At 43.5% G+C, this 25,232-nt stretch overlaps 1 protein-coding gene across 2 annotated transcripts in view; it reads left to right on the plus strand.

Moving 5' to 3' along the window:
- Positions 1 to 25,232, plus strand: part of LOC114441540 (tetratricopeptide repeat protein 28-like) — a 146,558-nt gene that overhangs the window by 80,747 nt on the left and 40,579 nt on the right. For both annotated transcript variants that reach the window (XM_028414516.1, XM_028414517.1), the window contains 3 exons: positions 7,903 to 8,050; positions 11,893 to 12,165; positions 13,382 to 13,512. In XM_028414516.1, the coding sequence (XP_028270317.1) occupies positions 7,903 to 8,050; positions 11,893 to 12,165; positions 13,382 to 13,512 (552 nt within the window). The remainder of the gene's footprint in view (positions 1 to 7,902; positions 8,051 to 11,892; positions 12,166 to 13,381; positions 13,513 to 25,232) is intronic.

The raw sequence follows: 25,232 nt of genomic DNA on the forward strand, positions 1-25,232 counted from the left end.
TACTTGGAGAATCAAAAGCGGCTGGGCTCATGCTATGCTTTTCATTAGAACTCTCCATAAAGGCTGACTGGGAGGCTTTTGAAGTGTTGCAGGGCCGCTCTGGAGAAGTCACACTGTCAGGCAGCCTGTGCTGCTGACTTTTGTTTGATGAAGCAAATTCCCACAAAGGCCAGAGCACCTAATGAACCCAACACAAGTGCTGACACTGTGCCTACTGTGTCACAGTGTGTGCCTTTTTTCGGGACCTTTAGGGACAACTAAACCTGGAGAACACTGGCTCCAAAGGTCCTGTCTTCTGTGGCAGCTGCTCTTTGTGAGCAGGATGTTACAGGACATCTGCCCTTGTCTCCCACTACAAACCCAACACATCAGTCAACATGGCAGTGACATGTGAGGGTGTCATGCATTGAAAAGTTGTTGAAAGAGGGTCATTCGGACACAAGTGCCCGAACTAATGAAGATGCCTGGGTTTTCATGTTGAGAACATGTGTCTCTCAGCTAGTGTTTACTAAGAGGAGGGTATTTTTCAGCCATGCTTGAGTTCACTGTCAAAGCCAATTAAGAGAGTACAAATTAAGATGGAGGACATGGTGCCTCAGGCCAGGAGAGCACAGAACGGAGGCCAAGAACCCTCCTCTATCATCACTGGGGGCTAAACACATCAGGGGCACATATGGTGAGGGCTGCTTATTCAGTTGGCATTGTGTAGAAATGATTAGAAACCCAAACTCATATTGAATCAAAAAGCTTTTTTGTCACACTGCTGAACTAAACAGGTTAGTTTAGCTTACACAGTCCATGGACTGGTGTTCTTTATTAAATGGCCTGTTTTTGTTTAGAAATAAAAAATACTCCATAAAATATAAGCCTGAAGGAATTTTCTAATGAAGACTTTTATGACCACCTTCAGTCCAGTCGAGGTGGAAGGCACTTCTGCCGGATTGAGTGTGCTCTCTTTTTCAGGTTCACCATCTGGCCTTGATTGATTAAAGCTCCTTTAAGTAATTAATGCCTACTTTAATTGAGAGTCAGCCCCTGTGGGTGTGGGGATCGTGCGCAATGCTCAGGCAGAGCAGAGCCAAGGATCTAGTTGAGAGGGGCACGGAAATCTGTTTAGCACCCTGACCCTCTCAGCCTCACATCTAAAGACTCTTAAGATGCTAATAGGAAAGCAAGTATGCTAGCTGCAGCCATGTGACAAATCAGGCTATAAATCATCATGGTAGAGCGTAACATGGCCTTTCTAACATTGGAATTAACATTCTTGGAATGAGCTACAGGCATTGTGCCATTTTTATCTGCTAGTTTATTTTTCCTTCACTGGTCTGTTTCCTATGTGAAAACCGTCAGTTATGGTGGACAAGCACGTAGCAGAAAGAAAATTGAATTTCCTCTGTCAAACAGTGCATTGTGACAGTGTCACTGCACGACCCCACAGCCTGCCACCATTGTTTTTCATCTGTTTGTGATAAATGAGCAATATCAGTTTTTCCCTTCTGTTTCACTTTAACTGTCACAATAGATGCGCGCCACATGACACCGTACAAGCCCTGACCTTCTTTATTGAAGGTTCTCTTTGTCTTTTGGTAATTGTTTTTAGAAAACGTTAAACCATCCCCCAGTCAGATAATGCAAGACACAGTGAATACAGAGTGCTCAGCATTGATTCCACATACCTGACTATGACCTTTTCCAATCTGAAGTCCTACGCTGCCTGCCAGTTTGATGTGAGCCGGCTAATCGATTCCTCGCAGCCGTGAGAGAGTACCACAATGTGTCTCACACTGAAATCTCTACCAGGCAACCTGGAGCTTACCTGGCTTTTATTGTCGCCACTCACTGAATAATGAAACATTTACCCTTTAATTGCCAGCTCCACAAAGAATGATCAGTTTAATTTGCTCTCATTAAAGCCATCTAATCTAATGGGCTAATTAAGGGCTTTAGATGGAACAGCAATCATCAGAGTCTAGAACACCCTTAGGGAAGAATACATCAATGGATCATAAATATTTTACTGTGTCTACCTACATGCAGATTGTAAGGTGCCTCAATTTGACTTGCATAAGCTCTAAACATGCACCTTGATGTGGCTTATGTTGTTAACATAAAAAGCTGTAGAGTTGACCAAGGCTGTTCAACAAAATCCTTCCCAGTCAGCATATAGAACAAAACAATATCCCGTAAAAGCAACTTTTTTTTTATTGATTAGCTTAAGAAATCTTTCAGTCTATGTAAGAAAAAATGTTTTCCTCTCACATACACACAGATACACTCTTGATCGATGTAGGTCAGGGCTGTTGCTGGTTAAAGGTTTGGCATTATTAGATTGGGGAGATGGTAATAGACAGGCAGCTGTGTCATGATTCTGTCCCTTTAACCCCAGGGCCAAAGGTTTATGTTTGACCCAAGGCGATGGGTGTTATGCTCCCCACTGACCCCCCCCCCCCCACCCCCCCCCCCCCCCCTTTGAGGACCGACCTCAGACCTCATCAGTCGTGGAAGATAGAGATCTGTACCCTCAGGGATACGCAGGAGTTGGAAAGAAGCTGCAGCGATTTGGCTTCAGAAATGGATTTAATTAAGTAGAATCTCGATTGTGCTTCTTCTGTGGCTTTTAGCTTGTCAGCTTGAAGGGCAGTAGGCCCAAAGCAGCAATCATTCCATTTCACTTTTTTAAGCTTTTCTCCCGACTAATTTGTCATGGCCGACAGTTATCCCTGGATATTAAATTAAGCAGCTGACATTTTGTGTACCCTGCAAATCGACAGTGTCACCTTGAAAGTGTGGTGGCAGAGATGCGAAAGACATGGCGGAGGCACATGTCTTAAACCCTGGTCGACACATGACATTTCTGGGCCACACTGGAAACCAGGCAACAGCACTTACAGTTAAAGAGCAAAGAAACAGAGGGAAGACAAGCAGCAGTGCCTTTGTTCCTGTCACACTATTAGTGTTAATGAAATCCCGGTGTCCTGGCCTGTGTGAAAAGCTGATTTCAAGTAATACTTGTTTGTTGGAGACAGATGGGTAGTTTACTTGAGGTGATATTGACATATTTTTCTTCAGTCTGTATTTGTGTGTGTGTGTGGTGTATTTGCAGCCTGCTGTCCCTATTTGATGGACTGATTTGGGTTCTATTATGTCACCAGTGGGGGTTCTGTTCAGAGTCGTCACATTGGCACCACTTGCCCAGTGGGTGTTCAGAAACCATCTGCAGCAGCCGCATCCTTAACACACAACAGCACTGAAGGGTGTGGCCCGGTCTAAACCCAGCTTACACAGCTTCTATTGATTTCCACATTTTGAGTGCATCTCTATTATTGCTGATCAGTGATCAGCGCCCAGCAGGCTACAGAAGGCTTTGGGCTAGCGGAGCACAGCTAGAGCCATCGGTTCATTGACAGGCTGCCTGCAATGTGTGCGAGGAGTTGTGCTATTTGTTTGGAGAGGCATCAGTGTGGTTGAGATGTGCAACACTGAATGTATGGCAAAAAACAGCCTAAACTGCCCTTGATACAGATAACTTACTTGTTACCTTGGCAATTTGATTTCCTGCTGAAAATGACAGATTCAGGATTGGTTAAAGAAATAGATTTGACAGCCTTTACTGAGCATTTTATCTCATAAGCAATAATACATCTCAGTGCAAGCAGGAATAATGAAGTGGACTGGAGGATACATGGAGGCTCTTGGAAATATCAATGACCTATTGACTGAAGGTTTCAGACTTATCTCAGACATTGCAAATGGTCTACAGTACATTTATTATCACACATCTGGTCCATTTAGACAGTAGGTCCAGCGGTCCTGGAGCCTACGGATGTCCTCCCTGTAGAGTCCAGCATCTTATCCAGAAAGCAATAATGTCATCATTGCTCTTTCTTTATCTTGAGGAAACAGTCATCTGGAGGTTGTCAAATCAACTTAATAGGACTGTTGGCTTCATATTCTTGAATAGCCTGCACATACTTTCAAACAGTGCTGGCTTTAAATTTTCAATAACTCTAAGCAGAAACACCACAAAAGATCACTAACAGTGCATCATCTCCTGTTTTAAACCAGACTTATAAATCTCTCATATCCACAAATACTAATGCAGGCACAGCTGCCATGAAAGGTGTTATTGGGAAACATTCTGGCATGTGGAGGGGCCTGTAATTCAACCTCAAACCACTCAAACCAAGGATGCTTGGTTATACACAATAATTTGTTTTTATACTTAAATACAAAACACTCGCTCACATCCATTTGATGTAACAGCACAGCTCGTCAAAATGTGTTTTCATTGGATCCCTCCTTTAAGCCTTTTAGGCCCAGATCTTGAAGGGAGGGATAGACAAGTGCAAACACAGACGTGTTCCCAGAGGTTCAGGACACCCCTGGGGTTATAGTGGACTGAAGGGGAACCTATGGAAGAAAGGACATATGCTGAGACATTAATCTGCTAATAGAAAAAGGGCCTCCTACAGCTGGTCTTGAGCCAACCTCACAATCTTAATCTTGTCAACTTTCTGTTCAGCCGCTCTGGCTGTGAGCCTTATTGTGAACGACGGAGCTGTCACCGGAAGAAAATTGTCCATGTTTCCTTCTAAGTGTCTTGTTAGAGCGGAGGTATGCAATGCAGTGCTGTGCATGAGCATATCTGTGTATATGTGCATGGAGAATGTTGTTTCTCCAGTGTGTAGCACAGAGTATCATAGTGATTTTTTTTTGCATCATTTCCCTCTTCCTCCTAAGCATAAAAACATGAATATTTAAAATTACATCAAACAAGTGTTCATGAAATATTAAAATGTTCGAGAAAGAAGAAAAGCTTTTATCCTCTCTCTTATTCGTATGTGTTTTGTAGCCTCTCTCATCCAACCCCTCTCTTTTTTGTGCACGCACATAAACACACATGTGCTGACACGCTTGCCGAAATAGCACACACACACAAACCCAGAATTTACCCACGGGTAAGAACAGCAGCACCTCGCTCTCAATACACTCTTCTGTGGTATCAGCATATTGCTGCATTAAACACAGGAGGCAAAGATGCAGGAAGGTTCAATAATTTACCCTCGGATTCAATTTCAGGCAAAACACATTATTAGAAGTCTTGTGGTTTTGTGGATGTCATGTTGTACAAGATGCGTGTAACAGATGTGTCACATTTCAGGGCGTATGTCTGTGAGAAAGTTGCTTCTCTATTATGTGTCCTGTTTAGGGAGATGGATTTGGGCTGATAGATTAAGCACTGACTTGTACCATTCAGTTGCGTATCTAATGCTGTATGTTGACAGGGTAAAGTTAATCTGGGGAGCATGCTCTCTCTCTCTCTCTCTCTCTCTCTCTCTCTCAATTTCCCTCTCTGGCTGGCTAAGAGCTAGGAGGCAGTGCTAATCACTGCAGCAGCAGCTCTAAGCAGATGATGCTGTGTTTTTAGAAAAGATCCTGTTAAGCGGGAAATAATAATAATAAAAAAAAGTGTAGGGTAAAATGTTGCTCTCCCTTAACCCCAATTGCTTCATGCCGACAGCATGGCCAAGCTAATGGTGTTATATCTGCAGCTTTAACCCTTATGCACGTTTGCCCTGTGCTGTTCAGGCTTTTATGTCAGTATGAGTTTATCTGGAGCCTACCATCAGTGTCACTGCCACCATTGTCCCTAATTAGCATTCAGCTTCTGTAATGTAAATTCAATTGAACCTTCTGTTTTTTTAAGCAGCACTGGTTGAATTGACTTGTTGGATTATGCAAAGGCTGAGGTTATATGTCGTGTGTATGTCTTTGTGCAGCCACATGATGTGTTTTGAAGGCAGTGGGAGATTAATGGAAGAAAAAAAATCTTATAAAGCTGTACGGCACATTGATCCTGTCATTTCTGCCGCGCTGCTTTGGTTTATGCATTTATTCTGGTGCTTGTGTTTGCAGTATTTTAATGCATTCTCTGCCCGGTCTCTTCTTTCAACCTGAAGTATATGTAGGACGGGATAGGCTACAATGAAATGATTAAAGCAGATGCCAATTTTTGTCTGAAGCGAGTCTTATTTCATTCATCTTTTCCCCTCATCTTCTCTCTTAGGTCGTCTCAGTCGAGGCATGGCGCTTAAGAGAATGAAAGCGAGTGCAGTCATATTGTAGGCTAAATCTAATCAAAGGGAGAAGTGCTTTTAAATGTCTTTTGTTCCCTTGGGCAAAACATTTGTGGGCCTCTCAACTCCAACCAGTGCATCCCGCCCAAACTCCGGCACTGCTAGATGCAATTAATATTGAACGGATACCCTGGCCCTGCGCCACTCTCATATAATAACAGTGTTAGAACAAAGGTTAATGCTTTGAATTTAATCTCTGTCCTCGTCATTTCCAATGGAGTTGTGATGCAAGTGAAGGGTGGTGGAAACATGGAGGAGGGCAGCGGGTCTGAAAAGAGATTGGTAGTCAGTGGGGGGGCTTGGACGGAAGCAAAATTAATTACTGGTCTCTATAAATTCAATGTCATGTCTCATTTTCCCTAATCCTCCCTGCCTTTCTCACTTCCTAGTGCCACTAACAGAGAAGCTTGGGAAGACTAATGAAAAGGCCTCTTAGATGCTAATAGCAAATTAGCCCTCGTGTCACTTTTGGAAACTACGAGTGGAGTGACTGCCTGACTCAGTGTGGAGGTGGCCAGACAGCAGCCTGGATTTCTGCTGCCCCACACACACACAAAAGCAGACACTGGAAAACAGCAGTAAAGGAAAGTTAGTTCTCCGAACATGACAGCCTAAATTTTAGAGGCTGTTGTTTCTTTGCCTCACACAATGCCTATCCCTCATTTCCCCCACGCTTTACTGCTGTAATTGTGCGTTTCTGACAGACAAGCCAAAATATGACTATTCGGAGAGACAGTTTGCTTTCTCTTGGGGGGGAATTAGTGGTTTGGATGAGCTGATTTTTTTTTTGTTCTTGTTAGACTGGACCAGAGTCAGGTTTAACAACTAACTAGGATTATTGTCTGATCAGGCCTTAGACACAAACACACTGAGTCACGTGCCTGGATGAAACATATCTGTTCTTCAGTGAGTCCAAACAGACATGCTGAAGAAAAAAATAAATAAATAAAAAGAAAGCACACTTACTGATAGAGCTTTGGATCCCAGGGACAGCGTCTGTTTTAGGTTTCAGTCTGAAGAATGTTCCAAACCATTTTAGTGTCTCACAGAGAGATACAGTAAGTCACAAGTTGCATGCTGTTTATGTCTCAGTGGTACTGAATTATTACACTTCCAAAAAAATGAGACTTTCTCAGTGTTATGAATAAATGACTGCATGACAAAATTGTTTAATTTTTATCTGCTTGAAGAGCCATTTGCGACACCAAAACATGACAAAAGTATCTGATGCAAAAAAAAATATGGCAAAAAACAGACGCTGGCCAGTTGTTTTGCTATTTTACTACTGCGTCTTGTCAAAGAGAATGCACAATCTGAAGAATTTATGGGTCTTCTTTTTTGAGCTACAGACAGACTTGAGTAAGTAGCTCTGTCTTATTCTCCTTTTTCTTTCTTTACTTTTTTTCAAGCACAGCCACAGAGAAATCCCATTGCTCTACTTGTGCAGTTTACTCCCACAGCAAACAGCAAAAAAAAAAAAACATATCGAACAGAAAAACAATAGTCGCTCATGAGAAGGAAGGCAGCCAGAGTGTAACATGTGCATTTATGTAAAACTTATAATCCAATTAACAAGTACAAAACACTCAGTGATCACTCTATTATGGGAATACAAAAGAGAGAGATGCCATGTTCTGAAAACTGCTCATGTGGAAAAAAAGCAAATGGCGTGAAATGAGTGTCTGTAATTTGTTTGAATAAAGTGCCATGCTGTGGCTAAAGACTGGAGCCCTGATACCTCTCTGTTACATCTTTCTCTCCACAGGCATACTTCCGACAGGGTGTTGCCCTTCAGTACCTTGGTCGCCATGCCGACGCACTGGCCGCCTTTGCCTCTGGGCTGGCCCAAGACCCCAAGAGCTTACAGCTGCTGGTCGGAATGGTGGAAGCCGCCATGAAGTCGCCACTACGAGGTGAGAGATGTAGAAACCAGCATGTTGTGTCTTCATGTGTATGATGCCCCTCTGTCTGCTTCCCCATCTACACATATGTTATCCTACAGCAGCCTAAAAGCCTGTCTCACAGATAATCCGCAGTCTGCCAGTCAATGAATGTGTTGGGGTGACTTTACCTGTCACTTTTGTACCCGTTTTGCAGACAGGCTGTCTCTCTATCCGTCCATCTTTCTGTCTTTGTGTGAGTGACTGTTGGTGTCAAGTACCTTCCACCGGACTCTAAGGCACGATGCCCGCAGCCTCAGCATATCTTATTGTCAGTCATAGTTGATCACACACTCAGATAGCCTCTTATCTTAATGAGCATCCAGCACGGATGCCATTGTCTGTGCCTGCCCCTGTATAAGGCTTTTTCTAGTAGAAGTAGTGCATTCAGGCCAAATTTGTCACTAGAATGTGTTCGTTTTTATGCATTATTATCTGTTGTATCAGGCACTGCAGTGACTGTGATTAAGCCAGCCTAATGAGCCTCAAATCAAACCTGGCAACAATTATACTTCAGATGACCACTGCAGAGGATTTAATATGCTTCAGATCAGGATGGCACAGACTGAGTCATCCTGCAGTTTTGCTTTGTCATCACCTCTTTGCTGAAACTGAGCCTTTGAACAACGTAGCCTTGTTTTATAATCCAGAATGTACTGAACTGTGCAATGAGACCAGTAGCTCTAAAGGGCTTTTGTTCAGTGAGGAATCATTTCTTCTTTGATTGAATACAGTGCTCCTCTGAATACCCGTGTGCAAATGCAAAGAAAATATTGCAGAGAGAGTAAGAATAGGGAGCCCATCTGAGCAACACTGAGAATATAAGCCTGTCACTGGAACCAGAACAAGAAAGGGGTTTGGGTGTGAGCCCAGACCCGAGCATTATGGACCAGAATGGGTCCTCTCAGTAGGTAAAGACCAACATTTAGCCCAAGCCAGTTAATCTCTTAATTGTTTACCCTGTTCCCAATGTGCCAGGCAACACCAGAGGACGTAATCCAAGGTGTGCTGAAGAGAGGTAGCTAGGTCAAAGGATTAACAGCAATGATCCTCTCAAAGGGGCTGCTGGCACAGGGGGACAATAATCAATGTTACGCCAGCAAACAGGGAGGATAATCAGTGTTACTCAGCCAAAGTCCCCTGATAAGTTAAATGTAGGTGAGCATCGCTTTCGCTGCTTCAAGGCGGAAGATTTCCATGTTCCAGCCTGCCATGTTTACTGACCTCATAGCACCTCACCCTAGGATTCTACCAGTTTAACTGGAGTGAAGAAGAGGAGTTGGCTCATTGATTTAGTAAAAGTTGACATACATATTAATAGTTCTTAGTTAGCTTTCAAAAACATTGTTACTATTAAATTGTAATTAAATCTCTTCTTGTCTTCTCATGTTTGTTCTGTGTATGCACATTTTAAGAAAGAGCTGACTGTATCTAGCTGTGATTGCAGTGATCACGAGTTCTCCTCATTTTTCTCACCACAGTGAGACACTGTGATGTTTTCAGTCCTTTCAAAGCACTGTTATGTTTTTTTTTTTTTTGCCATGGGGGATCCAGCTGATGACCGATTCATACCAGAAGGAGTTAATAAATACATTAGAATGGAGTAAAATAGTGTAAAGACGTTAGTCTATTTCTCAATTCTGTGTGATATACAGTTCAGCCTTCAACCATGTGTTGCCACAGTATGTATAGAATAGTGCAACCTCACCTCCCTCGCCTTAATGTGCCTATTTCTCTCTTCATCTGTAGCTTCCACTCATCCTGTCAGCAGTTTTCCACCAATATCTGTGTCTGTCTTACATAAACATCTTGGAAATCACCCTCTTATGTTTCTATATAGTGAGGGCTGTGCTTAGCATGCATGCTGTCACATGGGTAATAATCCTACTGTCAGCATTACTTATTTTTCATATTTTAACATAGACCTTTGCTGCATGAAAAAGTATAAAAACACGTTAATGAGTCTCATAGAGTGATGTTTGTCTACGTTACAAAGAGCATGTAGTTTACTTTTACTCTCACAGACACTGTGAAAATGGAAGTAGACATGACTGACCTGTTATTGACATGAGCTTTACATCCTTGACTTGCTGCTGTGTGCCATAGTTAGGGAAGATAAACCTGTGTTGTTAGTGTCTTTGTTCCGTTTGTCTTGTCATCACCACAAAAGAAAGAGCTTTTACAGTCATTGTTAGTGGATAGGACACTAATGCTATCCAATGACATCTGCATAAAAACAAGGATTAAAGACAGTGTTTTATAGCTTCACCAGTATGGAAATATGGGAGGGAGCGTGCATAACTGTGGATGATTATGTCTTTATTAACATGTAGAGGAAGGCAGAATATGGAACATAAAGATACTGTCACTACAGAGAGGTGTGGCACAGGTTGTGAAACCAGCATTGTGACTCTCTGTGTTACCTGCGTGCATGTCAATGGCAGAGGTTGTGATTATGGCTTGCTTTGGAGCAAGAGTAGCATTTGTTTGTGTGCCTGTGTATGTGTGTGAAGCAGCGCGCTCAGATGTTGTCATAACTATCTGCTTATGAATGCAGCAGCCATGACACCTTTTTTTTTAAAAAGCATTCGCTCAGTGCTTGATTTATGACTCAGCTCTTGGTGTCACTCTGAAGGCAATTACAAGCTATGAATGGATATTATATGCACGCACTGTCTTCATAAGTACGACATTCTGCCAAGTGCTGGAACAACAGCGATGCTCTTGAAAGAACATCATCAGTTATGCTTTTGAGTTCTTGTATGAGGATGCATCTCGTGTGTGTGTGTGTGTGTGTGTCTGTATGGGTCTCAAAGCACTATTGAGTTTGTTCAGCTATTGTGACTGTGTTGTGACATAATGTTTGTCTAAACAAATGAAACAAAGTGTGGACCTCATGATTAAAAAACACAGACTTACATATATGGCCACACACATGCAATGTTCTGTAATGTGTTTCGACCTAATTAGTAGCAACTCTGCTCATAATATTTGCAAATACAGGACCATGAGACATGTGCATCCTCCCAGACAGAGGGTTTACACGTTCATTTGAATATATACACAGAGGAACACAAACACATCAATAGACACAAAGATACATGCACACTCGTGCATGCCTCCCTTGCCCCTCTTTCATGCAGTTCGATGCTGGTGTCTGCCAGTGGGCTTTATAATCTGAAGGGGCTGTGGATCCCGAATCCCACGTGGCCCAACATTGATTTATGTCATTGTGTGCGTTTTCAGCCTCTTCAGAGGTCACCTTGTGCGTGTCTCCTTCGCTCTGCGTTCCACTGCTGCTGCTACTGTTGTGCATTAGCTGCATTCATTTCCTCATCAGTCTTTACTGTTTCATTTTTCAAAACCTTCTCTATTCTCTCAAACAACCGAATCAACTGAAAAAAAGGACAGAAATCTAATTTTGCTCTCTGGTTTGTAAAGACAGTTCACCACAATGGTCTAAACTTGTGCGATTTGTATGCAGCACTGTTGGAAATTGCCTGAGATTACCCCAGTCAGAGTGGAAGAACAGAAAATAGCTCACATATTGAGTTACTGTTAAATTGTCAGTGAAAGCCATCACTCAGGCTACAGGCTATGCTTATCGAGGCAGACAAAACACAGCCATTACTGGAGAAATGTAGAATTTAAATTCAGGCAGCAGTCACCTTTGTCAGAGTTGGTAAACATGTGACACCGTTACAGCAATCAGTGTCAGATATTGTTGTCAGTCACCATGTCAGCGCAGGGTAATGTTCTGCCGTGTTTTGCAGTCTGTTTCTAATCTCTGTCCTACTCATGTCCCCCCTGCACAGATTCCCTCGAGCCCACCTATCAGCAGCTGCAAAAGATGAAGCTGGACAAAAGTCCGTTTGTGGTGGTGTCTGTGATTGGCCAGGAGCTGCTGACAGCAGGCCACCATACAGCCTCTGTTGTGGTGCTAGAAGCCGCTTTGAAGATCGGCACATGCAGCCTCAAGCTACGTGGCTCCGTCTTCTCGGCCCTCAGCAGCGCCCACTGGTCCCTGGGCAACACAGAGAAGAGCACCAGCTACATGCAGCAGGACTTAGAGGTGGCCAAGACCTTAGGTAAGACTGCAAAGGAGGAACATATCTGTTTATTTTACATATCTTGCTCATACAGGTTGTCAGACTGCAAATGTTCAAGATATTCAGTTGAAAATTATGTAATTCCCACAAGCTCAACTTTGCTTGATACATTTTTACTAATCGTAGACAGCAATCGATTCAAGCCCACACAGTTTTGGCTGTGTCTGCCAGTCAGCTGGTCCACAGCTTGTCTCCAAAAAGACATAAAACAACAATTTGATGGAGTTTAACTATTTGATTGAGGCTCTTTACTACCTTCAACCAAATCACAGTCCCAATAGCTGCAATGTTAGCATAGTGGTATTCTGTGAACCTTATACTGTGTTTAACATTAGCATCTGCTGTAGCTGTTGTAGGCCAAACTGTATCACTAATCTACCCCCACATTCTCATTATAGCGTAGTAGTACCCCTTGTGTCAATATAACACTGTGTACAGATGTTCACATGAACAGCATCACATAGTCGGCGCTACTTGTGTTGTTTTTCACTACAAGACGTGCTAATTTACCTGCACGTACAGTTGTTAATTGCAAGTTTCAGGCCTCTTATCTTCATTGTGCATTGTGCCTCATTGTCAGCCATAGTCTGATCCTTGTGTATGTTGAAGAATTCCATTCCAGTGACATCTTCTGTCCCCATCTGAGTACCTTATATCAAATATGATAAATATATATAACTGTATTCTCTGTTGATGTTGATATCTGGTGTCAATAAAAAAGGAAAAACTTATGAAGGTAAGATAGAAAGAAAAAATGAAAACAGAGAGCAGCACGGACTGGCTCCACTTGTTTCACCCCCACACAGTTTGACACATGACTGGACAGAGCAGCTGGAGATAAGGAGCTGTGGTTCTCAGGTGGAGCACAGAGACTTGCGCTTTACTTTGGCCCTGTCTGTGGGGCCTCTCTGTCAGGCAGAAATAATAAGGCTTTCTCCTCTCACCCTCTGGAGCATTGAGATCAGCCCCACCAGCTGTCAGGGAAGCTGCTCCACTGTGGAGAACTTATAATGGCTCCTCCCTTTTTAAGGGTGCAGTGGCATGGATGTGGTTCATCACATCACTGTTTAACAGTGGCAGTTGGATGATGTGAGAGAAACACCAGTTGCTTCGTAATCCTGCACTCCACTGTGTACTGTAAATATTATTTGCCGGCTCTTTCCATTTCTAATCTCTGCCGTTTGTCCCTCCTCAGGTGACCAAACAGGGGAATGCCGAGCTCATGGGAATCTGGGCTCAGCATTCTTCTCCAAGGGGAACTACCGTGAAGCGCTGACCAACCATCGCAACCAGCTGGTTCTGGCCATGAAATTAAAGGACAGAGAGGTAAGAAGCACTTATTAGTAGCAAGTTACAGCCATCAAAAATGGGTAGAGCAGGCTTACCTTTGCTGCAGAGGACAATGAACGGAGGTTAAAAAGATTCTTTTTCCACCTTATCATGTGTGGGATTGTGCTGTGCCCAGCATTCCTCCGCTCTGGCTGTTTAGAGGCTATGTGAAGGAGGAGTCTGAAGGACACAGAGATGCTGCTGCTTTTTATCTATTTAAAAAATGGTTGTCAAGTTGGTGCAGAGAACAGATGAAGGTGGTGATGGAGGAAAAAGAATGAGTTAGTTGAAGTAAAGGCCAACAGGATAGCCTTAGCAGCTGGTTCACCTCATTATCAATGCAAAACATTTATGTCTTGTAACATATTCTTGTTTTGGAATGTAATTTACAGAGATTAAGTTGATTGGAGTAGACAGAGACAGGAAAAGGAAGAGCTAGGAAAATGAAATGGACAGACCGATCTACTTCTTCCTACTGTTTGGTGCCCTCTTTCTCTCCTCACTCTATCTCCTACCTCTTTCTGTCTGCCTGACCTCTGTGGTCATTGTTTGGAGGTGACAGGTGCTTGTTCCAACACAATTCCCGTCACACAAGGAGAAGAATGGCCCCTGTTTCCCCTTCATTCCTTATCCTCGCCAGCAGGCCGGCAGGCTCGCTTGTTTGTGTTGCCTGATATCAGGAGACATTTAAACAGTCCAGTCAAATGCAGCACATTGTGCCAGGATGGAACTGACTGTTGAAGAATGAGGCCAGAGGTGTCCTTGACATCTCTCACTCCCACGGTTTGAGGATATGTGCTGAGCAGAAGTACAATCATAAGTCTACAGACACCAGTGCCACAATCCTCTGTCAGTTAATGAGGGTAAGAAGAGAGATGGGTGAGAGACGTGGAGGACACTTACAAGGTCCTTAGAGTGTGCCGTCTGTTGGTTTGACTGTTGGGCTCATAGTTATGTGTGACAGCAAATGTTGGGTTAAGTGCTGTTATTTTTGAGTATCCATGTGTATAAGCTGTATGCCCAAAGATACATACAGACTGTGTGTGTCTGCACAGATTGACATTTCTGAGTAGACTGTCCGATTATCAGCATCTGCACAGTTCACGTCAGTTCCTAGAAGCCTATAATGCCCAAATTATGCCTCCATACTCAGAACACACATGGCAAATTGGCCACTCATGAGTACAGGGAGATCCCTGGGCCTTGTAGAGGTCACTGAACACTACAAATACTTGCATAATACGGAACATCCCTAATGACCCACCCTAATGCCCCCTCTCTCTCCTTGTTCATTTGAAGGCCCCCTAATCAGAGTCATATGCGTGTCACACCACCTGGTCTCCCTCAGAACACACTGGAGCCTGGCGGATAACTCATTATGGCCAGGCTGGTGTTTATGTTTCTGATGTGGACTTTTTATCTGGCCTTTCTGAAGCTGAGGTCACTTCCTAGAGGCCCAGGGACAGGATGTTGTTTCTTACTGGATTTCCAGAGTGCGGCCTCCAATCTGTGGAGTGTTGAGAAGAGAGAAAAGGAGCTCAAACAGAAGAAATAGCCTTGATCCCAATCCCAGGGAATTTTTGACATGTGTGCAATGTGCAGTGTAGTTATTGAGAATTCTGTGGAGAGTTTAATGAAATATAGTGTATACAGTAAAATGCTTGGACCTTGTGGACCATTAATAAGAGACATAACCAGTATGAACTTAACAGGGCTATCTTTTTTTTCATCTGCATCATACAATTTTGTGACCATCAAAAAAAATCTTTAAACATTACTGTTTACTGGGATTCCTGGGGATGTAAGAGACAGAACTTTGCCCATCAGGTTAAGGGCTGTACTATGTGCTATTGTCATTAAACGATGTCAAACAATTCAGGCACGTTTAGTAAAGGAATACCCAAAGAGGAACAAGGTTAATCTTAAACTTTGACCTGCACTACCTTAGTTTTAATTAAGTTGTATTGAAATTAGTTGACTTTATTGATTTACCAAGGCAGTTTGCCTAATCTTACTAACTTGTTGGCTTGTTGTTATGTGTTGTGACAGTATTATTTTTCAGAAAATAACAGTTAATGTGTATCTCCTAATCTCATAAAGGTGGCGATTTGATTTACTGTTGTCACAAGGCCACATATACCTTGGTGTGTGTCTGATACCACAAGTAATAGCTTGTAGTGGTGTAAATCAAAGCTTTGGTTTACCGCAGTGAGCTACTAGTCTGTCCCGCAGGGTGAACACTGGCCTGTCTGTGATGAAGGAGCAGAGTGAGACAAAAAACAGGGATCCCAGACGAGTGTTCTCTATAAATCAAGAGGCAGTCCTGTTAAGTAAAGACACAAGGTCTCTTCTTGTCTTCTAATAACCAGAAGAAGTCTCTGCAGTGAAGAAGTCCAGCATTGTGTTGGCCTCCTGCCTGTAGCTGACCAGCAGACTCTGTGACACTCTGATGGCTATGAATCTGACCAGGACACTCTAAAGACAAAGAACTAGGGAAAAAAAGAAAACAAAACAGGGACGAAAGCCAAGCTGGAGAAAGGCTCAAAGAGTGAGTGCTCTATCATCCGCGACTGGGACTGGGAGCTGCGGTCCAAACCAGTGAGGTCATGGACTAGCGTGAAGTTAGTGTTTTTCTTGAGCTCGCTGACTTTTGGAAATATACTTAGCAGATTTTCAGCTGTCATATATACAGTAGATAGAACATAAACTCACATTTGAGTCTTTCTAGCTGTGTGTGCCTTTTCCAACTTTTGTTTTTGCCCCACTTTCCACACCTGGCTTTATCCAAAGCCTGCCAGTAACCATATTTAACAAAGGCCTTCTCTGTCATTGTGAACAAAGCTGTTAAACTAGGTCTTTCCTCTCTATACTCCCTTTCCCCTTTCTCTCTGTTTGTCGGTGACGTTTTCATCTTAAATAGTAGGTTTAACTAGAAGGAGGTAACCCCTAATTTGGGGTGTGAGTATTTAGGAGAAACTGAGGCGGGCTGGCAGCAGTGCACTCTATAATTACGTCTTGTGTGATGTTAAAAAGAGTCTCCGCTGCTAACTCCCCCAACCCTAAGCTGAAATGGAAATCACACAATCAGGGAAAAGTAAAAAGGATACAAACAATGTTTTTTTTCCATTTGCTCTGCAGTTCTACTTTGTCTTCCTTCTCGTTTTTTAACTCTTGCTTTGTTTATCTAGGTTTTCTCTCTCACCATCTGCAGCAAGGAATTTGCTCAAACTTTGCCCCTCACCCTGAAAGTGACACGGACTATTTCGTCATGGGTGTTTATCTTGCTGCTTGTTTTTGGGCTGTGTGGATCCTGCTAAGCCCCGGCTGGTAAAATGAGGCTGAGGCCTGAGAGATGAGTCTCTAAATAAGGGGTGAGGTAGAGGGCTAAGTGTGGGTGTTCCTCTTGTCAGGGTCAGGGTTTGTCAGCACTCTAGCAGAGAAGGGGATTATTAAGGAGTCATTAGTGTGTGGACGTGTGCCTCCACTGACTTTCTTGGGGTTCATGCTAATAGACGATGGCAGAGAGGGGGGACTTGGCACCCCTGTCTCTTTAATTTAGCCTCTACTGCTTTGCTGATTAAGAAGGAGGATTTGGGGATGATTAGAGGGGCTAATTTAGCTGAAATGCTGGGTGGGGACAGAAGGAGTTTGGGGTCCAAGTAAATAAAAGTTAACACTTCTCTCTCACACAAGGTAACTCATGAGTGCACTCAGCTGATGATATTACTATCAGCAGTACTACCACATACAGAAGTACCTGTTTCCTCACCTCCTGTTGTGCTAGACTAAGGCACAGAACTAGCTATATACTGTGGTGCAGGGGTTCTAACAGCATGTCCAGCCTGCTGTGCCTTAATGACACACAGGCTCTCCTCGGCCCACTGGTTTAGAACTGCTTTACAGCAGCTCGCTTAGCCATGAATCATGAGAGATGGACGGCAGACATCAGCCAATGGGCCATGACCAAACCTGGGGAAAAAGGATCGTGTGTGTGTGTGTGTGTGTGTGTGTGCATTAATAGTGGCACACATCTGTACTCCCACTGTCGTGTGCATGTCCTATTTATATGGGCATTTCAGCATGTTTGCCTGCGAATGTTTTTAGAAAAATGTATGATTGTAAAATTGAAGCTGGTTTTCCACCTTATAGGTTTGTTTGAACAGCCGTTGAGCTGGGTTGCAGTGTAATGGTGTATGTAGAGGATTGTCCCATAACACACCACTGACCCAGAACATGGAGCTCTATGTGTGCATGCGCTGCAGAGGTCAGGTCATGAACATTGTATTTCCTCTGTGTGCACGTGCACTTTTATGAAACATGCGTATGTTTGCGCTGTACATTTGCTGTATTCAAAATGACGCGGCTTCATGTCTCCCCCAGTGGAGCGTTTGGAAAACTGTCAGAGAGATGAATGACTGCCGTTATATCGACTACTGCTCTCTGCCGCCTCCTTCCTCTCTCCTTCCTCCATGGCCCATGCTCTATTTCTTCTTCTTTCTTTCACCATTCCACATCACCTCTTCCATTTTACACAGTCCCCACACCTCCTTTCCCCTCTATTCATCTAATTTTGTCTTGTATCTATCTCTGTCTTCTTTTCTGCATTTATTGAATAGCAGAACATGTTTTTGCGGATGAGTTGCCTTTGAAAATAGCAAACCTAACCCACCGTTAAAGAATTATTTGCCATTGTGGGCTTAACTTTTTAAATTGACTCTACAAAGCAGAATGCTGCATGAACTCCTTGATTTACTGATTAAAGCATTAGTACAAAAGCATCACAAGCTATGCTGCTAATACTACAACAACCAGACTTTAATCTACACTCTACAGTGCCTTGTGTGAATTGAGCTGCTCACAGCTGGGAAGTTGAGTAATTCGTCTTGAGTATTACACCTTGTCTGTCTCTTTCTCCCTTGCTTCTCCAATCAATGACAATACAGAGGGACAGATTAGATAACAAATAAGCAGTGACATGGTCACATGAGAATCATTTGCTTTCTGATGCTGTTGTGATACACTATATGATTATAGATGACAGCCAACAGACACATAGATAGTGCTCATCAGAGGAAGGAGAGGATCCATCGTGCTGCTCGGGGTTTCCACTGCGGCACAGGATGCCGGGTACGCTGTAGAAATTTTAATCATTAGGAAAATCAAATGTCCGATCATTAATCTTGGCAGAGGGATTTGATGTCACATCAGAGGGAGAGGGATGAAGACGGAATGTGCCAACTCATCTTCTCCATGGGTGTCGATAAAGGATGGGGCCCGATTAAAGATGCCAGGCCAGACCGTTAGTTCACATGGCTTTGATTGAAATGAATTACATATCAGTGAGGCCAACTGAAACACCCCCACCTCCACTTATCATTATTTTGAATGATACCGCTGTAGTGCTCACTTGCTGGAGAGCTGTGCAAGTGGTCCAGAGAGGAAGGATAATGTGTTGGCTCTCAGTCGGTGTGATTAATTCATTATCTGATCTCAGTGGCGTAATCCTTATTACAGAGTGGGTGAGTCATTTTCATGTAAATTCTGATCACCATTGCCATCAGGGCAATCTCAGTGTTATTCACTGATGACCAAAACCGCATCAGGGTCCAACCTTGGGACAGACCTCCCAGTTAAACTTGGCACTCCCTCCTCCTCCTCCCCTCCGGCCTCACTCCAGCCCAGCCTTCATCCAGGCTGGCCAGAGAGCCATTTAAAGCTCTGGAACTGCATCCCTCCCTCCTGCCCAATCGATAGTGGAGCTGTCAGCAAGACGAATGGAGGCTTTAGGAAGTCCATTTTAATGAAGGAGAAGGAGCAAAGGAAAGAGTGGTACTTGGAAAAAGGTGGGAGCAAAAGGAGAGAAGGAGGTCCACTGAAGGGAAGGAAAGAGAGGGGAGAGAGAGAGAAAAAAAGAGAGACTCAGAGCAGGAATGTGTGTATGTGTTTATTGAGCGTGTGTATAAAATTATGCGTGTACTGTGTAACACTGTTCACAGTGACAAGGGTTGGAGAGGGGTGCACTGGGTTGATTTAGCTACAGTAAGGCCTATTTCTAGCTCAGCAGTGTGAAACGGCTCCTTAGCTACAGTAACTTGTAAAGCACACTCCAACACAGAAACCTATATTAGTGGACTGAGGGGATTTTATTTGGCCTGCACGCCAACACCACATCAAGTCCTCTGGCTCATAAATCATGTCAGCGGCCCTGTGGTAAAAAGACATTGTTGTGACAAGGGAACGCTACAGATCCAAGGCAACTCCCTCTACAACTGCCCTCCGCCAGCACACTAGCTTGCATCAACAGATTTTTTTTACATTTGCATTTAAAAGATGTCCTCTGGAGCAGACATTTAACTTTTTGTTGATGTTGTAGGTTGTTTGTTTTCAGCTTGTTTTAATAGGCATTCTAAGCAGATACGGTTTGCCTGTCATCAATACGCAGAAAAGGCTGCATGCTAAATGGTGATTAAGAGTTAAGGTCAGAGGTTAAGGCAGAGCCAGTGGTGTAGACGAACAATCATCTCTGGGCAGTGGCCCAGCCAAACACATTGGAGCAATTACTGGCCCTGATTAGTTAGTGCAACTGTGGAACATACTGCCAGTGTATGCATACAACCAAAAACTCAGCAGGCTGAGAAAACCACCATCTAAAAAGATAGAAGATGAAACTGTCTGAGAAGTCTGGAAGTCCATGTAATTAACATTAAGTAATAAGTTAGCAGCCTGTTGCTGGATTTGCATCTGTACGTGCAGGAAGAGAGTTCCCTGAGCCGATGCACCAGCTCCACAAACAGCTCTTCCAGTTGCACCACCGTACTTCTGCTTTCTGTTGCACTTTGGTTAGATTTAAGCACTGGAATTATATATATAAAAACATCACGGTTAGCATTAAATCAGGCCATATTACTACACTGAAAACATTACATTACATAAAGCAAACTTCTCCCCTCTCCCACAAGCTTTCGTGCATTTTACTGCACAGCACTGTGTAAACTCTGGTTGTTCCAACCACCCAAAAACCTTGCTTAAATGTATGCAATAAATACTGTGCAATGTGTATGTGTATGAATGTGCAAAGGTTTGACTTGGATCCTATATCTTAGTCCAATTCATACCAGTAAATACATTAAAACAAAGAGCTGTTGTAAGTTCATTCCCGTGGTGCAGTATATTTTGTACTTCCTCCCCTTTCTCCCAAAAAAAGGATGTATTGTGAAGAAATCCCCCCACATTCTGTGCTCTGCCTTTCTCAGATCTTTAAAGAGTGAAGCCAAAGATCTGAGCCAGATTAGTCCTCACCACTTGGCCATCTGTAAAGTAAAGATGAGCTTGTCCTTAAAGATAAGGTGAAATTCAGATGGTGGAGTTTCGGCACAGTGCACGTGTGTTTGTAGAATGGTTTCTGTGTTACGAGGGAACTCAGGGGTCTCTCACAGGGGAGAGAGGTCAGCGCAGCTACAAGCTTTTGATGTTTGCATTATATATAGCTGCAGCACACACAGGGACGAAGGAGACAGCATTTTTGCAGAGTGAGGAAATGGTCTTTTGCAAGACTATCTGACATCACGCCAAAAACAGGGATTATAGCTCCTCACTTTGGCTCGGCTCAAGCCTCCTAACAACTCATATACACTGAGATTTGCTCTTTCTCACTTTGTTTCTCTTCAGTCTCATCTTTAGCTTTTGTCCCGAGTTACAGCAGTGTCAGCATTGTTGTCATTGTGGCACAGTATCCAGACCTTCCCTGGTCTTGGACGGGAGCCCTGTGTCTGTATGAGGAGGTGGAATGTGTCTTTGTGGAAAGCCCTCAGAGAAAGCAATAAAACGGAGCGAAAATACGAGGCCCCAAGTGAGTGAAATGAAAGTACTCCATCTTAGAAGGGGATGGAGGCCTACGGGTTCTGCTTATACTTGACCTTGCAGGCAGCACATAGTATAGGTCTCTAAATAACAGTCACGACAGGCCTAAACTGGCTCGAAAAAAAAAAAAAAACACTTCAGTGTGCTGCCTTAAATATAGAAAGGGACCAAGTGAAATCAAGGTTGTAAAATATTTAGTAGAGAGCCCAGAGGTAAACACTGCTCTGGCTCATTTTATCATAGCCTTACTCAATTTTGAAAGTTAGTAGCTATTGCTGGTGCTGTCAGCAGATTTAATTGCAGCCATTGGCTTTTGCTTTTGGCAAGGTGTGGCCATCACAGATTGGACTGGTTCTCTTGTGGTGCACACACATACACACACACACACACACACAAAAACGCACATACAGGTTAAGGTCATTAGTTCTGTGGGCATAGCAAAATCACTGCACCTAAAATCATGTTAACCCAAAATAAACCTGACCTGCTGCATCCATCCCAGGCTGCTCAAAAACCTCTAGTAATAAGATACAGTATATTGCTCAAGTGAAAAAAAATTTTCAAGGTAAAAAGAAAAAGTGCCTGCACTGAGTGCATGGTATTAATTCAGGGTGATAAATATTTAGTTCATTTTTGGCAGGTGTTTTTGAGTTTACTCAACTGAAAATCTAAAAAATGAGGTGGCACAAATGGAATGCTGAGAAGTTAGGAGGATATGTTATTTCCATACTCAGTAAAAATTACACCCTTGAGTAAATAAGAGATCCTTTTTTTTTAATTTTCCTGAAAATTGGTCATAATTGGTTCGTATTGTGTTTGGTATCAGAGTTGCTTTGACAGATTGCACACAGCTGCTTGTGTGTATAATGTTATGTGACTGTAGTGATGAAGAGTGTGTGTGTGTGTGTGTGTGCGTGCGTGCGTAATGAGTTGGGCATCAGTGAATATGTGCATGGGCACGTTTTTGACTTCATCGCCATTCAGAGAGGCTTAGCATGATTAGAGTAGCGTGATCCTCTGAGGAGTTAATGATGAGAGAAGCAGTAGCTCCGCAGAGGCCAATCACACACCAGCCTCTGACAGCATGCAGAGGCTTATCTTGCTCTATGTATTGTGTGTGTTTCTGTGTGTGTGTGTGTCCACACCGTTTGAGTTTTTAATGTGTGTGTGAACATATATGATGGGATTTCAGCTATCGTTTTTCACATGATAGTGTTTGTTATCATCTACCCTGAACACCATTAGAATATGCATGATTCCGTTCTCTGGATGTTTGACATTTGGGGGGGTTATGGACATGCAAAGCAGAATCCATAATCATATAGCTTCATTATGCCACTTTCAGACATAGCTGCACAGACATAGACATAGCACAGAGGGGGGGGGGGCTATTCGTACCTCTGAGTGTAGTACAGGGCTGCAGAGCACACTGGAGAAGGCTGATGACGGTTTCCCCTCCCCACACACCGTGGGACTGACTGACAGGCTTAATGACACTGTCGGGGTTACAGCATGTCTCCAACTCATTTTCGAATGTGATTGAAGTTCGCAGTGGGTAGCTTTTCATCAATGTTGAGCAGACAAAAGGGACCTTTTCACTGTTGTCTTTGTATGCGAGTGCAGTTTGTGTGTTTGCACATGTATGCCTTGCAGCTCCAGAAGAGATGCACAAGTGAAAAATCACTTTATGGTTGTTATCCGAGCTGTGCAGGAATCTCTCAGTCCCGGGGATGATGAGGCTTGTATGGGTTAGTCTCAAGTGTGTGCTCTATTTGTTTATTGCATATAATATATACAGACTGTGTGCTGATGCAGCACAGACAGACACTGAACAGGATACTGCACAAATTACATTTTATGTCTGGGTCAGTGTGTCATTAAATGAAGTTCTTTGTTCAGTTCCCAGAATCTAAAAGGGATGGCTACATATAAGAGTAATGAAATATATGGGAAGAGATATATGGGTTTATTTTACTCCTCCACAGAACGACAGCATGTCTATGACTGCACAGTTCAGTGGACTCGTGTTAGGCTCTGGTTATAGTCCACCTTAGTTTAAGCCCAAGCCATTTGTTGCTGCAGATGTGGGATGAGTCATGTAATAGTTGTTGGTGTTGGCTCAGCTGTACTTCTAACCCCCTCCTCCTTCTAACCCCTCCTTTTTCATTTCCGCCCCTTTTCTTGCCTCTTTTTTTGTGTCCTCTAAACTGGCCGTTTAAACAGCAGTTAGGCATATATTATGTCTGAGAGGCCTGCAGCCTGTCACTCCATGGCAGTGCAGAAGTGGCCTGTGATTGCTCACATCACTCCAGTGTGAAGTGGCCAATCTCACACAGACAAAAAAAATCCACTTTGTTTAAAGCCACACTGGTGTTTTCCCTATCATTTCTAGCCCTGCTTATGTGTCAGTGTTAAGTCAGCTGACATTCAACTCTTGCTCAGCATATAAAGCCCACCCCCCAACCTAGAGCACCTTCTTTTAGTTTTAGCTTGTCCTCAGTGGGGAGTTCAGCAGAGCCAAATATTCCTCCTACGCTGGCAAATCCTCCTTCTTACATTGCGTGACCTGAACAAGCATTCCAGAAAAATCAGCCCGTCAGATTCCAACACAGTCCCTGCAGAGTGTTTGGTAAACATATTCCTCTCTCTGTCTCTTTCCAGCTCTGCCTCCTTATTCCCTGAAATTCCCTCCATGTATCTTCCTCCATTAGGATGTGTTGTCCTCAGTTTTTTCATGTTAAAGCAGAGAGCAGAGACAGATGTGTGTTTTTGTTGATGGCACAGGGTGCCAGGATTGTTGGAGCAAAAATCAGCTCTAAGCAAACGTGCATCTCTGGTGGCTCAGCTCAGATGCCAACTTAATTTGTGGCTGAAGGACTGTAACAAAAGCCAATCACCCTTCCACTCTGGCTCCAATTCTGCCGGAGGCGAGAGATACAATCAGGGCCCCTGCTAGCAACTATTTACCCTCTCTGTCAATCAGAGTCCCGTGGCGTGTGCTCACAGCTGGAGGCATCACTGGCAGGTGGCCCAGCGTCTCCCGGAAAACATGCCTTAAAAGCAGCGATTATTTCCAGATCGTCCCTTCCTGTCTCATCCCCACCACACCCTGTGCCTCAACCTGGCACACCCTTGATGTCTTATCTGCTATCATCTTTTTCTTTGTGTCTGTCCATATTTTTGCATTGTTGGAACTCTGCTGTGATGTCCTGAGAAATTCTGGACTTAAAGAAACTAATGAGGCAATTCTGGTTTTGATCCTCATGCTTTCACACACACACACATAATAGGAGCACAGTCACCCCAGGAGGGAGATGTGCCTCACATGGGACATGGAAAGGAATGTTCCTGGGATTTGGTTTCCATCATCTTGTACTAAAGGAGCTTACCGTCCTCTTTGTCTTAAATCTCAGTCACAGTGGGAGGTAGTGTGTGTAGATGTTTGTTTGAGAATATGTGTATGTGTGCTCATAATGTGTTTGTTGATGTATAATTCAAGCCAGCTAAAATCCCCTTTTTAGGCTTTATCAGGCAGGCCAGTTCTGTCCACCTGCAGCTAAAGCAAAGAACCCTGTGTTGCTGAAAGCATGGGGTTAGTCTGGTGTAGCTTGGCAGAGCCACAGACTATGGAGCGGTGAGGTGCAAAGGTGATTTGGAAGGATGGCCCTATCCCTTGATCCCAGGCCACAGCAGCCACCCTCACCAGGCCTGTAATTACATTTGACGAATAAAAGCACAGAGGGAGGAAGGGATTTAAATGGTCTAAAGGCTCTCTCTCAGCTGCATGTCATAGCAGATTTATTTGGCCAACACTTCAGAGAATGATGACAAGAGTTACTATAAGGCATGATTGAGCT

Source organism: Parambassis ranga, chromosome 9 (assembly GCF_900634625.1).
Source record: "Parambassis ranga chromosome 9, fParRan2.1, whole genome shotgun sequence".
NCBI classification, from domain to species: Eukaryota; Metazoa; Chordata; class Actinopteri; family Ambassidae; genus Parambassis; species Parambassis ranga.